Raw genomic sequence first — 15,647 nt, forward strand, 5'->3', positions numbered from 1 at the left:
CCGTCATGTTATACTCTATTTCTATTAACTCTATACTACTAGGAATAGCAATATGATGTGCTGACAATGCTGTGCATTGTCGCGCCTTGTCACATGGGTAGGGTAAGATTTCATTCACCGAATACCACTGCCCAGAATATTTCTCTTTCGTGGTACAGATTCTATATTTATTGTCCAGTTGCTTGGCAGGTGTATGTGACATTCACAGATAAATACTGCTTTGTGTATCGCTTGCCGATCAGAAACTACAGATATCTTATAGGAGTCCAATTCTCCATCGACAGGTAAGAGCAATGCGCTGGGCGTTGAAATATACCTCAAGATTTGTCCTTTATATCCTTCATACACACACCTATCAGCATGAAAACCTCTGGGTGTGAGCATGTAAATTTCCGCGCAGTAAACAGTGATACAGAAACAATAGGCACTCGCGTGTGAAAATGTTAGACCGCTTAATGCTTTAATCAGGCATCTTAAACAACTTCTGAAAAGTCTCCTGCATTGCACCATCGGTGGCTGTGTTCCTTTACTATTTAAAATGAATTGCATGTGCGGCCTATTCAAGTCATCAATTAAATTAGACAAGCACCAATGTGCCTATTTTGACAACATTTTCAGTTCCAGTGGTTTGATTTATGTGCACAACAAGTCAAATTGGGTGTTTAATAAACAGAACACCGCTGTTTTTATACAGGTTATTTTGTATTCAAATGGTACATAAAACGATCATTGTGCAAGTGAATGGTAACTGCTTGCATGCTTCCCTAAATGAAATGTGCTTCTTGCTATGTGTGTATTTATCACACACAATGTCACAAACCTTCCCTTACTGTATCTAGCAGGTGACCCAGTCCTACGATGTCCGACCAAGAGTAAGTAGGGTACTAATTTCATTAGATGTGTTTTGTATGTTAAGAATATAGATTTTTCTTTTGCACGAACCGGCCACCGATCCATCATAATGAGAGCAAACTTAACACTGCAGATAATAGTTTACTTATTGTGTCCAACGCTTACTAATACGCACTCCACGTAGTAAACAATAAACAGCGTACATCACCAGATGACAGTAGACTTCACACAGTAAATATGCAGGTTTAAATAAAAAGGTGCACCGGTCAGCTGCACAGCGCCGTCTAGGAACGTTGACATGACAGGAGGGGTCAGCAGTAACATTGTATTTAAGTTGATATATTATACAGGTTAAGAGTTTTTAGATTTTTTTTTTTTTTTTTTTTTTTTTTTTTTTCCTGAACCTTCTCATGCCCCACAAAGATACATTCAGTTTGATCTAGAGAACCGCTTATCCAATTGTAATGAAACTTTGTTAAGACATTTTAGCACAAAGCATTGAGAGCATCATAATGTAGAGATATAAGAAGATGACTGTTCATCTGTTTAACTATGTATGCATTTTACTTTTGATTGTGACATTCTTTAACTGGAGTTATTGAGAGTAGAGGAATGTGAGGAATGGAGAAGAAACTGTCTGTCTGTCATTAGCACACTCTAACACGCAAACAGCCTTGTTTTACTAATTTTGTGAGCTGGTCTTATAACCTTACAAGAGATGAAAGAACAAAAAGTCATTTTTAATTCTGTCTTTTTTTCTCTCCTGTTTCCATTTCAGAGCGGTAAGATCACTTTTTTTTTTTATCAATTTGTTATTTTAATATACTGTAGTTTCTAACTTCAGTTTAGGAAATATCATATGCGAGTAAAATGTATTGGTACTGTTAAACTAGTTTATTGGAGGTGACTTTTGATATAAGTAGGGTAACTTAGGGTTAAAATGATTTGAGTGATAAAGTCTGTGCAGAAATGTATGAGATTAAATATGGGAAATAATTACCCTTGTAAAAGAGATTGGTTAGTTCAATTCTACTGATAATTAATAAGATAACAAAACCAGACTGTGATCGCGTATATACCAGGCATGGAGGTGACACAGACAGAGAAGCCTCTAATACCTCTAGAATTATCGTGGACCGTCGGTTAATCAGTCTGTGGGCTCTCTCCAGGGGTTCAGGTAATCTGATCAATTGCCTGTCTCTGTTAATACTAGCGGCACGTATTGTATCTAATCAGTACCTTTCAATGTGGAATGTAATGCGAGTATTTGGAACTAATAAATGGTAAACATTATTAAGATTTGAAGCATGGTCTGGTCTCATCCTTATAGTGTAACAAAGCTCATTCCATGTTTACCTTCATTCAGAAACCTTACAGTGGGTGTTGTTGCTGCACAACTGCAGACATTGTCCACCTGGTGTTCACCTGGGGTATAGCACTGTTATCTCAGGTTAACAGGGACGAGAAACAGTCTAACAAAGGCGGTCTGTAAAAAGAGCAGAGAATAGTATTTCACCTTGTGGAGGTGTTGCGGTGGAGATCTTGTTGCACTGTTTAACATTCCTTGCCTTCCTAAAACAGGCTTGTGGCCTTGGTGGAGCTCTGAAACAGGTGGCATTGATCATTATAACAGTAAACCTGTCACTTCTGCAACACTGCCTCTGGTGGATGGAATGAGTAGCTGCAGCTGTGGTATTATTTTTATACAATGCCCTAGTTAGACCCCACCTTGGTCACCTTACTACACTGCATTGCACTGGAGAAGGTACAGAGAAGGGCAGCTAGGCTGATCCCAGGACTCAGTGAGCTATAAACATCGTCAGCCTAGAAAAAAAGAAAGAGGGGACTTGATTGAAGTCTTTAAAATCATAAATGGTCTAGATAAAGTGAACCCAACACTTAGCACAGAGAGAAGAACAAGAGGGCATAAGTGGAAGCTGAGTAGAGTTTAGAAATGCATGGAATAGCCGACCATGTAAAGTAGTCGGATTTAAAACACTGGGAACGTTTAAAATAAGATTAGATTCTGTGATTTTTAAATTAACACACACACACACACACACTCACACATGCACCCAATAGGGGAGAATAGTGTGCTAAAAAGGAAAGAGTCTTGATAGGTCAGATGGCCTTTTCTCATTCCCAAACTTTTCTTATGTTCTTTTGTTATTTACTTCATACTAATACTGGATGTGGATTTCCTATTGGCACGGTGTTGATGGCCTCCAGGGAATCAGTATATTTGCAGTCTCCCTGGCACATCGGCATGGCTGGAATGGGCTGGGCTGGGCTGGGCTGGGCTGGGCTGGGCTGGGCTGGGCTGGGCTGGGATGGGCTGGGCTGGGCTGGGCTGGGCTGGGCTGGGCTGGGCTGGGCTGGGCTGGGCTGGGCTGGGCTGGGCTGGGCTGGGCTGGGCTGGGCTGGGCTGGGCTGGGCTGGGCTGGGCTGGGCTGGGCTGGGCTGGGCTGGGCTGGGCTGGGCTGGGCTGGGCTGGGCTGGGCTGGAATGGGCTGGGCTGGGCTGGGATGGGCTGGGCTGGGCTGGAATGGGCTGGGCTGGGCTGGGATGGGCTGGGCTGGGCTGGAATGGGCTGGGCTGGGCTGGGCTGGGCTGGGTTGGGCTGGAATGGGCTAGGCTGGGCTGGAATGGACTGGAATAGGCTGGGCTGGGCTGGAATGGGCTGGGCTGGTGTAGGCTGGGCTGGGGGCGGAGTGCTGCAGTTGGTCAGGTTAATGCTTGCACTCTGGTGTATTAGATGTACTTAGAAATTGGACATGTTTCTGAAGGGCTCTGACCACATTGGGGCTTTAAACTTGTAAATATAAAATGATGAAAACTGAAACTTTTTCACAAATTGACTCTAAACAACAAAAAGAATGCGTAAGATAATTGTATTTTTTTCAATACCTGTACAAGTAAAGAGTCACGCTGTCGGAGCGGGCAGAGCGCTGGTTTGATAGCGGGGGGCAGGAGTGGGAGACAGTTTAGACTGCAGTCATCAGATGGTTCTGTTTTTCTCATTCTCTCCACTGCAGATTGAGGAGATTGAAGAGGCAGCGCAAGAGGAGACGGAGGCTGAGCCCGAACCCCCCCAACCATCCCCCCCCAAGCAGGCAGACCCCTCCCCCAAGGCTCAGCCTCCTGCTAAGGTAAAGCAGGAGCTACAGGACTCTGCTATGTGACTTACCGAGCTCACAAACACAGTACTGTACTTCATCCAATAGCAAAACCTGGATGATTTAACAAGCTGAAAACTGACCAATCCCAGCAACATGGAAATAATTTGACACTTTTTTTTTATTTTGCTTAATTTTTTTTTATCTGCTTTTATGAGAAAAGCTGTAAATTACATGGAGAATAAAGGCTGAGGGTAGTGTGTGATACAAGGGGGTAGTGTGTGATGCAAGGGGGTAGTGTGTGATGCAAGGGGGTAGTGTGTGATACAAGGGGGTAGGGGGTAGTGTGTGATGCAAGGGGGTAGTGTGTGATGCAAGGGGGTAGTGTGTGATACAAGGGGGTAGTGTGTGATGCAAGGGGGTAGTGCGTGATACAAGGGGGTAGTGTGTGATACAAGGGGGTAGGGGGTAGTGTGTGATGCAAGGGGGTAGTGTGTGATACAAGGGGGTAGGGGGTAGTGTGTGATGCAAGGAGGTAGTGTGTGATACAAGGGGGTAGTGTGTGATGCAAGGGGGTAGTGTGTGATACAAGGGGGTAGTGTGTGATGCAAGGGGGTAGTGTGTGATGCAAGGGGGTAGTGTGTGATACAAGGGGTAGTGTGTGATGCAACTGTATTACCTGTCCCTAGCTTGTGATGTGGAATCTCTTAGAAAAGTTTCCCATAGTAAAAGTATAGCAAAGTGTAAGAAAGCACAGTGACAGCATGGTAAAGCATAAATACACATTGTAAAGCCCAGATTATTAAACATGGCAAAGCATGTTAAACTATGGTAAATACAGAGTATAAACATGGGAAAAGCATGGGGAGGAAATATAGTCAATAAAACTGCAAAAATGCCATGGTTAATTTGTCTAAGAGGTATTTAATTCCCAAGTCCTTCCTGCAGTAATTGTGTTCTCTTGTTCTGCAGCCGAAGTCAAAGATTTCAGCATCCCGCAAGCTTTCTCTTAAGGTAGAGCACCATGTTTCATCCCGCTAGACAACTAGGCTGATGAGTTTATATTAGCGCTACAAGCAGGTAAATGTTCACTACTGCGAATCAGCAAGACCCACAGATCTTTGCTCACAAGTTCATTTCTTTTTTTGTGAAAGTAAAATGGATTATAAAACAAAGGCATGCACTCAAAGGTGTGCTCACATAGTCTGTTAGTTATGCAGCATTAGCTGTTTGATTTTTCTATCAATAAAAATTGTGCTTGTATCTTCAGAGTAATTGCTGCAGATATGAAATAAACCAAAAACACCCATTTATTACTGTGGTGATTTCAAAACAAGAAAACATGTCCTTCCCTCACCTTTACAATACCAATCCATGGTAATTAGTTTCCACACTTAGTGTTTTAAAAGCAGTTTGGAAGCAATTTTCCTCCCATCCAGGGCACTGACATTTTGAATGCCATATTGAGGCCGTAAACAGACAATGAAAATATGTTGCAAAACTAACAAATGTAATTGATTCGTCCTGTAAACCTGACCTTTGATTAAACTTAGCTCAACTTACCACTATGGGAACTGGGATATGTAGTTCTTTGTGGATTATAAACAGTGAAAACACCTTGCCCAGGACTACAATCCCACAATGCACTTCATGAATTAATCAATTCTAAATACACTAGGGAAAGTTAAAAGAAAAGGATTTGATATCAAAAGGACACAAGAAAAGACACATAGTTGCTTATAAACTATAAAGTAGTTTTAGTTGGCTTGATCACAACAGGTTCTACATTAAACAGCAGATTCTTACAGATTGAAACCAAGGCATTGTTTAGTGTTGTGTTGTGAACACGTTTTATTGCATTTATAAAAGCTAACAATGTTCAAATATCTCAAAGGCAAATACTCTGAAACTACAAGCAGTGGCACAGCCCTAGTAAAGTGCTCGATGAATCTAGAGCAGTGTAGCCGGAGAGGGGACAGTATCTAATGTTTCCTGTCCAGAGATACTGCTCCTCAGCCCGGGTACTGACCCTGCACTCTGCCCTCAGATCCTGCTGCTGACCCGAGCGAAAGAGGCTCTGGACAAGGAGAAGCTGGACCGGGATGAGGAGAAGGTCCGGTACCTGGTGGAGCGAGTACCACCCCTGCAGCTTGCAGGACTCACTCTGGAGGAGCTGCAGGTGAGTGCCCCCTGCAGGAATCCCTCAAGTATTACACCCGGCAGTGACTGTAGCAAAGAACCCCTATACAGTAACAGCAAAGTGTAAATAAAACATAGTGAAAGCATGGTGAAGCATAGGCAAGCAGTATAAATCAAAGAGGCATGATGAAGCATAGGAAAGCATTGCAAATCAAAGAGGCATAGTGAAGGATAGGGAAGCATTGTAAATCAGAGCGGCATTGTGAAGCATAGGCAAGCCTGCAAATCAGAGATGTATGGTGAAGCATATGGAAGCATTGTAAAGCACAGAGAGGTATGGTTCTGACCTTGATTTTCATGTTAGGATGGCTGTAGTACCCTTTTCATGCACAAAATATTGAAAGTAGACACACAATGAATATATTTTTATTGAACATTTTATCAATTATTTTCCATTGCTTTATATGGGGAACAAATGGCTTCCTCGCCAGTGGTATAGTCCTAAATCTGCTTGTACCGGAACGCCACTAAAATATAGATTTTCGTAAACAAGAATTATCATACAAACTCACATTTTATTTGCATACCGAACTTCTAGTAACATATAATAGGCAATGCATTTATCTTATTACTACAAGTATTTCCACAAAGTGTCTTTCTCCATCTTGTCATAATGCTTTATTTACGTGTGTGTGTCAGTGGCTTCGTCTGTGTTTGTGTTCTCAGTCGCAGTCAATGCACTGTTGTTGTCGTCTTCATCAGCATGTTTAGCCTTCTTAAAGAAGTAGTTTGTAATAGAAGAAGTTCCCGATGCTCTTTGCATTGCATCAAAAGGACTGACTGAATCAAACAGGTGTGTGGGAGATGTGAGTCATGTGAATTAGTTTGCCTGTTATGTGAGTTCTACACCACTGCTGCCTATAGAAAATAGTCCCAGAATGGGCCAGCTCCACTACACCACTGATCCTCATATGAGGCTGTCATGCATTTGAGTCTTGCATATGTCCCCATCTAAAAACTAGAAGGGAGTTTTGAGGATATGAGGTGGTCATGTATGTAAGGGTGAAAACATTAAGATGCCACTGTTTAGATCAAAAAAATAGATGTGACAATGGGTAGATTCCCAAAACTAAAATGAACAAGAAGCGACTTAATACTTAATTCACTGAATTAAAAGTCATAGCTGTTTACTTCTAGTTTGGTAACCCTACTGGGTGCGTTTCTAATATTTAAAAAAAAAAAAATGTGCAAATTAGAGTAAATAGCTTTGAGAATTCAGCCCAGTGTTGTAATCTTTCAATTGTGCTGGCCCATCCTGTTATTACTATAGACCAGGTGGTTACAAGAATAATTACCATGGCTTTGGAAGCTGCCCCTCCTTTAATGCTGCTGGCCTGTCATGAACTTGCTGTGCTCTGATTACAGAAGCTATGCACCGAGCTGCACGCGAAGATTGAAGTTGTGGACGAGGAGCGCTACGACATTGAGTTTAAAGTCGGCAAGAACGCTCGCGAGGTACTGTCATAGAACAGGGTGCGATTGAACTTTTCACTGCCCCAGCACTACCGAGGAAACTCAATACCTTACATGCTGCCTTAGCACTGCCGAGGAAACTCAACACCTCACACGCCGCCTTAGCACTGCCGAGGAAACTCAACACCTCACACGCCGCCTTAGCACTGCCGAGGAAACTCAACACCTCACACGCCGCCTTAGCACTGCCGAGGAAACTCAACACCTCACACGCCGCCTTAGCACTGCCGAGGAAACTCAACACCTCACACGCCGCCTTAGCACTGCCGAGGAAACTCAACACCTCACACGCCGCCTTAGCACTGCCGAGGAAACTCAACACCTCACACGCCGCCTTAGCACTGCCGAGGAAACTCAACACCTCACACGCCGCCTTAGCACTGCCGAAGAAACTCAACACCTCACACGCCGCCTTAGCACTGCCGAGGAAACTCAACACCTCACACGCCGCCTTAGCACTGCCGAGGAAACTCAACACCTCACACGCCGCCTTAGCACTGCCGAGGAAACTCAACACCTCACACGCCGCCTTAGCACTGCCGAGGAAACTCAACACCTCACACGCCGCCTTAGCACTGCCGAGGAAACTCAACACCTCACACGCCGCCTTAGCACTGCCGAGGAAACTCAACACCTCACACGCCGCCTTAGCACTGCCGAGGAAACTCAACACCTCACACGCCGCCTTAGCACTGCCGAGGAAACTCAACACCTCACACGCCGCCTTAGCACTGCCGAGGAAACTCAACACCTGCCTTAGCACTGCCGAGGAAACTCAACACCTCACACGCCGCCTTAGCACTGCCGAGGAAACTCAACACCTCACACGCCGCCTTAGCACTGCCGAGGAAACTCAACACCTCACACGCCGCCTTAGCACTGCCGAAGAAACTCAACACCTCACACGCCTTAGCACTGCCGAGGAAACTCAACACCTCACACGCCGCCTTAGCACTGCCGAAGAAACTCAACACCTCACACGCCGCCTTAGCACTGCCGAAGAAACTCAACACCTCACACGCCGCCTTAGCACTGCCGAGGAAACTCAACACCTCACACGCCGCCTTAGCACTGCCGAGGAAACTCAACACCTCACACGCCGCCTTAGCACTGCCGAGGAAACTCAACACCTCACACGCCGCCTTAGCACTGCCGAGGAAACTCAACACCTCACACGAGGAAACTCAACACCTGCCTTAGCACTGCCGAGGAAACTCAACCTCACACGCCGCCTTAGCACCTCACACGCCGCCTTAGCACGAGGAAACTCAACACCTCACACCCTGCCTTAGCACTGCCGAGGAAACTCAACACCTCACACGCTGCCTTAGCACTGCCGAGGAAACTCAACACCTGCTGCCTTAGCACTGCCGAGGAAACATTGCCTTAGCACTGCCGAGGAAACTCAACACCTCACACATTGCCTTAGCACTGCCGAGGAAACTCAACACCTCTCACACTTCCAGCATGCTCAACCCTGCCGAGGAGACTCAATACCTCACACGCTGTGTTAGCATGCTCAACCCTGCCGAGGAAACTCAATACCTCCCACATTGCCTTAGCACTGCCGAGGAAACTCAATACCTCACACACTTCCAGCATGCTCAGCACTGCCGAGGAAACTCAATACCTCCCACATTGCCTTAGCATGACTCGAAGGGTTGCATTATCAGAGCTACTTGCACCAAACTGTCTGGCCTGTCATACAAATAGGGCAAGAAAAAGTACACTCTCAACTTGATCAGAGGAAGCCACCGAACACTTAAACATATTATAAGTCATTAACTCTAAATACAAATTACAAAACTGATGGGAAGTTAATGCTAACGTATTTAAGTTAATGCTAACGTATTTGATCTGTTTATATCCAGCTCTGGCCAAAAGCTTTGCATCACCTACAATTTTAGAATTCAGACATAATTAAAAATCTCTTTTATTCTTTTATTTAACATCATGTAATCAAGGAAACTACAAAATGATATCACAAAAGTCTACCTGAAGCCATAATAGTAGTACAGTATTTCTTGTCAGATTTATGAAAAACTACAAAGTGGTATGTAATTCAATATGTTACATAACATTATTCAGCAGGTTTCACTCTGAGTGTGAGATCTACACTGTCGATGCTGCGGATAGGTTCAAAATGGTGACGTAACTTCGAATATCATTTATTACCTTAGATCCATGACCTGAATCTGAAGATATTGGACATCCGAGGCAAGTTCAAGAGGCCCAACTTGCGCCGAGTGCGTGTCTCGGCCGACGCCATCCTGCGCTCACTGCTGGGCTCCAAGCACAAGGGATCTGTGGACCTGAGAGCCAACCTCAAGTCTGTGAAGAAGGAGGACACAGAGAAGGTGAAGAGCTCTCTGTATCCAGGATACTAACAGTCTACTGTTACCAGAAGAGCTGGTGAAGTTCATAAGAAGCTGGCAAAGTTAATAAGGAGCTGGCAAAGTTAATAAGGAGCTGGCAAAGCTAATAAGGAGTTGGCAAAGTTAATAAGGAGCTGACAAAGTTAGTAAGGAACTGGCAAAGTTAATAAGGAGCTGGCAAAGTTAATAAGGAGTTGGTCCTAACAAACAGTTTTAAGTGCAGCACAGAAACCAAGACTTAGACTTAGGACAGAGCATAGGAGACATTTCTTTGCACTTTAAAATCCTTGGCATGTATCTGAAGGTGGGTGTGTTGGACGTACAAGCTCTGTGGCCTCTGCAGGTTTTTCAAACCCTGTCTCTCTGCTCTGCTCCCAGGTGCTCACCTCGGAGGTGCAGGACTGGCGTAAAAACGTGGAGGCTATGTCTGGCATGGAGGGCAGGAAGAAGATGTTCGATGCTGCGGGCACTGGCCAGTATGTATTATAGCATAACTGATACAACCAGCCCTGAGAGAGATCTAGCACCAATCACTATCTGAGTGATTCATAAGAGATATATAGCACCAAACACTATCTGAGTGATTCATAAGAGAGATCTAGCATTAGCATTAATCACTATCTGAGTGATTCATAAGAGAGATCTAGCTCCAAGCACTGTCTGAGTGATTCATAAGAGAGATCTAGCACTAAGCACTGTCTGAGTGATTCATAAGAGCTAGCACCAAGCACTGTCTGAGTGATCCGATTCTGATTTCATTCAAATCCAATGACAGAGTGACACCCATATGCTAAGCCAGAGCTGTAGCCAGACTCGAAAAATCACAGAGGCACTTGTCCATGCACCCCGCATGGTGTCGCTGTAGTTTGCAATGACAGTAAAAGATTTTGAAGAGCACAGAGGATATCAGCAGGACTTTTAATTCATACATAATGAGGAATGAAATGCATTTGGTTCTGCAGCAGAGCAACATGTAAAAGAGCCTAAATAAAAATGATTAGTATGAGTTTAATCCAGGCCCGTGCCTCACGTGCCTCATAGCTGGCTACGGCCTTGTAAGCAGATACGGATGTTGGTCTCCGTGTGTTCCTTGCCCATCATTGCTGTGTTAAAAGTTGTAGTGTGTGTGTGTGTATAAGATGGCCTGTGAGGCTCTAACAGGACAACTGTTCTTCTTGTTTTCAGATAATCTGTGTGAGACTATCTGAATTGATAATCTTGAACTGCTCCAACTGCATCTCCAAGCCTCAGTTTGCCTCCTTCTCTGTAACTAGATTCCCCCCCCCCCCCCCCCTTGCTTGAACTGTGCAGAATGCAGCACCGCTCCACAGACTGACAGATGAAGCACATTTCTTCTATTGAAAATTATATATGTTATATGATATGTGATATATGTTGTCAGTGATATAAGCATGTATACATGAGCAGTGCATTGTAGGGTTATCCAGGTACTGCAGTACAGCGTCCGAAATCCAAGCGTGTGTGTGTGTGTGTGTGTGTGTGTGTGTGTGTGTGTGTGTGTGTGTGTGTGTGTGTGTGTGTGTGTGTCAGCGCCATGTTATGAACTTGCAGACATCACACGCTCAGCCGGTAAAGCAATGCTTTCAACTCCACAAATTATTATTATTTTTATTTTAGCTATCTATCTATCTATCTATCTATCTATCTATCTATCTATCTATCTATCTATCTATCTATCTATCTATCTATATATCTATCTATATATTATATATATATATATATATATATATATATATATAATATATATATATTTATGTACTAGTTAAATCTTTAATTTGTTCTTCTATCCAGTGGTGGTAAATATGTTGATCTCCGAGATTTTTGGTGGATCTTGGTCCAAGCATCAACACATAAGCAAAGAATGATTTTTAATAAGGTTGATTGCGTATTTAAATATAAACATCCTGACTATTAATACATACATAGATCAATTATATTCATTCCAAACAGTAGATGGCGCTAATAACTGTACTCTGGTTTCTATACCTCAGGTTCGTAGTGTACAGCTGTGTTTGGTGGTTTCAATGGATCGCTTTGTTGTGCGAGTAATCAAAGGCGACGAAGCTCTTGCCAACGCGTAACACTGATAAAAAGTGGGAGCTGTTATTTGCCGTAACGTTTTCAGCACTGACTGACCATGAAATAGAAATCTTGAGGCTCAGCTTCGTTGTGCTACCGAGCTGGAAAAAAAATGTTAAAAACAAAGCGTGCAAAAAGACTCAACTTGAAGAGTTCGTGCGTTTTTATGCCACCGTGTTTAGTTTTTGCAGAAACCAAAAAGGGGACACATCTGTTTACTTGACTAAGATGTTTCTTTGATTTGAATAAAATGTTCATTGTTAGTTTTATGGGGTGAATTTTATAGCACAAAATGATACAAAATACAACCTTCAGACTTGCTTTTCGTCGGATACAAAAACGCTTAAGTTTCCATTTGTTTATAAGCATATTTGTCCTTAAAAGTTGAAAATGTTGATAGGCTTGCACCGTTTTATTAAGTTTTTTTTTGTTCATTGCTACCTTAACGTATTGGTCACCACTGGACAGATAATCCCAATTGGTCAAAAGGGGTTTACTTTATTTTACTCGTTTCACTTTATTGCTGGTGGATCGCAGCTCCACCAAAACAGATCTCAGTACTTAGTATGTTGGTCACCACTGTTCTGTACATCAATAAATCTTTACAAAAAAATATGTTTCTGTGTTTATTACTTTTTATTATCAATTGTTAGCCCTTAGAATAGTTTGTGTGTGTGTGTGTGTGTGTGTGTGTATGTATATATATAGCTCTGGAAAAAATTAAGAGACCACTGCAAAATTATCATTTTCTCTGGTTTTACTATTTATAGGTATGTGTTTGCTTAAAATGAACATTTTTGTTTTATTCTATAAACTACTGACAACATTTCTCCCAAATTCCAAGTAAAAATATTGTCATTTAGAGCATTTATTTGCAGAAAATGACAGCTGGTCAAAATAACAAAAAAAGATGCAGTGTTGTCAGACCTCGAATAATGCAAAGAAAATAAGTTCAGATTCATTTTTAAACAACACAATACTAATATTTTAACTTAGGAAGAGTTCAGAAATCAATATTTGGTGGAATAACCCTGATTTTCAAGCACAGCTTTCATGCGTCTTGGCATGCTCTCCACCAGTCTTTCACATTGATGTTGGGTGACTTTATGCCACTCCTGGCGCAAAAATTCAAGCAGCTCGGCTTTGTTTGATGGCTTGTGACCACCCATCTTCCTCTTGATCACATTCCAGAGGTTTTCAATGGGGTTCAGGTCTGGAGATTGGGCTGGCCATGAATCCTGAAGTCATGTGAATCACTACAATTTAACACAGGTGGAGGCCACTTAACTTGGTGTGATTTTGAAGGCAGTTGGTTACACCTGAGCTAATTTAGGATTGCTATTACAAGGGGGGTGGACACTTATCCAAAAAAGCTATTTCAGTTTGAATTTTTAATTAATTTTCTACAAATTTCTAGAATATATTTTTCACTTGGAAGTTGTGGGGTAGGATGTGTAGATAAATTTAAAAAAAAATGACTATTTTCACATTTTAATTCCAGGCTATAAGGCAACAAAAGTTTAACCAAAGTTTTACAAAAGTAAAATGTTTCTCATTTTAAAACAGAATGTCAGGTTCAAGAATTGTATTTGCAAGCCCTGCTTTCAGTTAGTATTGTGCTTCCTTGGTCATCTGGAGAGCGAAACTGTCCCCACCCATTTCCTGTCATTAACCAATCAGCTGCTTCCCCTGGTAACTGGCATGCCCTGCAGGTTTTTATTCCAACTGCACTCTAAAGTACTTTATTGGACCTTATTAGATGCTTAATTGATCCAATTATCTAATTTAGGGTATGGTTAGAACAAAAACCAGGAGGGACACCGGCCCTCCATGGCCTGAGTTGTGCACCACTGACCTAGAAAGTAAAACAGCAACAGACATTCCGAGAATAAGACACTACGTTTAACCAGATATCATGACATCAAACACAATGTCATGAGCAGCAGTAGGGAATCCATACTGTTCAAATAGTGCAGGGGTATCCAACCCTGGTCCTGGAGAACTACTGGGGCTGCTGGTTTTCATTTTAACCAATCTCGCTGTTACTTAATTGAATCAGTTATTGGCTTAATTAGTCAAGATTAACAGGTGTCCCAGATCTTTAGCGAATGATGATGTAAAGACACTTATAAAACCTGCTGGATAGGGGGTCTCCAGGACCAGGGTTGGAGACCCCTGAGATAGTGTAGAATTCCATCCTTCGCAGGGGTGGGCAATTCCGGACCTGTAGGGTCGGTGTCCCTCCTGGCTTTTGTTCCAACTCTACCCTAAATTCATTAATTAGACCAATTGGTAGAATTAAGTAATTTAGGGCACAGTTGGAACAAAAACCAGGAGGGACACCGGCCCTCCAGGACCAGAATTGCCCACCACTGCTTCAGAGGAATAGGAGGACGGGCCATACCAGCATAGCACATTCAAATAACGCAGGAACAGTGCACACGTTGAAGGATAGCGTACCTACCTCAGATCTGTTCTGCCATCAGCCATCACTAGATGTCACTATTTTACCAGCACTGGGTTTGTACTGGTCCTGTAGTCACTCCCAAGACGACTTCTACAATAGGAACCCTATATAATGTGCTAATGTTGTGATGCTAATTATTTGTCTGTTATTACCGATCGCCTGGTTTGATCTCGTTGCTCAGCAGATTGTGTTGAGTTGTATTGCATAAATGAAGAGGATATCACTATTGTAATTCAAGTACTGTGACCCCATAAAGTCACGCCACTGAGCTGCAGAATGCAAGATCAACAACCTGGAATGACAAGAAGGCTGCCTCAGTCTGGCATGGCTTGTATCCTCCATGGCTTCACTTTAACAGAAGCTGAACGGCTCTGGCTGTGTGATTCAATAACTAAAGGGGATAAAAACACCAGGCAAGGTCAGCTGTAAGCATGGCCTTCCCCTTTACACATTCAGCACAGGGTTTATGCATTTTTCTCTCCTTGCTTTTTCCACGTTTATTCTGTACATTTACCATAGTGTACCCTTGTTTGCCATGTTTATGAATATGCTTTACCATACCTCGTTATGTTTCACAATGCTTTCACTGTGGTTTATTACATTTTTCTCTGCTTTTACTTGTATAAGGGTTAGAACGGCTCTGGCTGTGTGATTCAATAACTAAAGGGGGTAAAAACACCAGGCAAGGTCAGCTGTGAACATGCCCTTTACACGTTCACCACAGGACTAGTTTAACTCAGTATTAAATTACCTGCCCTTTCACTGATTGCACTTGATTGTCATTGATTAAACCAGGTAGTTCTACAGCTGTTTAAAAAGAAAAGTAAACACAGTGCAGTAAACTTGTTATTATTCAAGATTTGTAATTATACAAATATTCTGTGGCTGGTGTCATGATTATTAGAATAGAATGTTCATTCCCAGAGGTTCCAAAGTTCCCAGTTTGAAGATAAACTCTTGTTCCTTTTTTGTTTCCGAGCAACATTTGTTCCATAACACTGACTGATCACACAGACTGTGATGTCTTCAGCAGTGTGATCATCACTGTTGAAGTGACGGTCTACT

General features: G+C 42.7%; 1 protein-coding gene across 1 annotated transcript; it reads left to right on the plus strand.

The window, feature by feature from the left end:
• Positions 1–195: 195 nt before the first annotated feature.
• Positions 196–11,692, plus strand: LOC121319493 (troponin I, slow skeletal muscle-like). The gene is made up of 10 exons (XM_041256959.1): positions 196–284; positions 840–872; positions 1,631–1,634; positions 3,888–4,001; positions 4,941–4,982; positions 6,016–6,147; positions 7,533–7,622; positions 9,821–9,997; positions 10,394–10,491; positions 11,201–11,692. Exons 2-10 carry the CDS (start codon positions 859–861, stop codon positions 11,202–11,204), a joined length of 675 nt encoding a protein of 224 aa, XP_041112893.1. The 5' UTR covers positions 196–284; positions 840–858; the 3' UTR covers positions 11,205–11,692.
• The last annotated feature ends 3,955 nt before the right edge of the window (positions 11,693–15,647 follow it).

The sequence above is a fragment of the Polyodon spathula genome, chromosome 8 (assembly GCF_017654505.1).
Source record: "Polyodon spathula isolate WHYD16114869_AA chromosome 8, ASM1765450v1, whole genome shotgun sequence".
Lineage (NCBI taxonomy): Eukaryota > Metazoa > Chordata > Actinopteri > Acipenseriformes > Polyodontidae > Polyodon > Polyodon spathula.

What these genes read in the sequence shown, in the direction of transcription:
- LOC121319493 (XM_041256959.1), top strand. An exon ending in AGGCTCAGCCTCCTGCTAAG is followed by an intron (nt 4,002 to 4,940) that starts GTAAAGCAGGAG and finishes CTTGTTCTGCAG; the next exon opens with CCGAAGTCAAAGATTTCAGC. An exon ending in TCGGCAAGAACGCTCGCGAG is followed by an intron (nt 7,623 to 9,820) that starts GTACTGTCATAG and finishes TTATTACCTTAG; the next exon opens with ATCCATGACCTGAATCTGAA.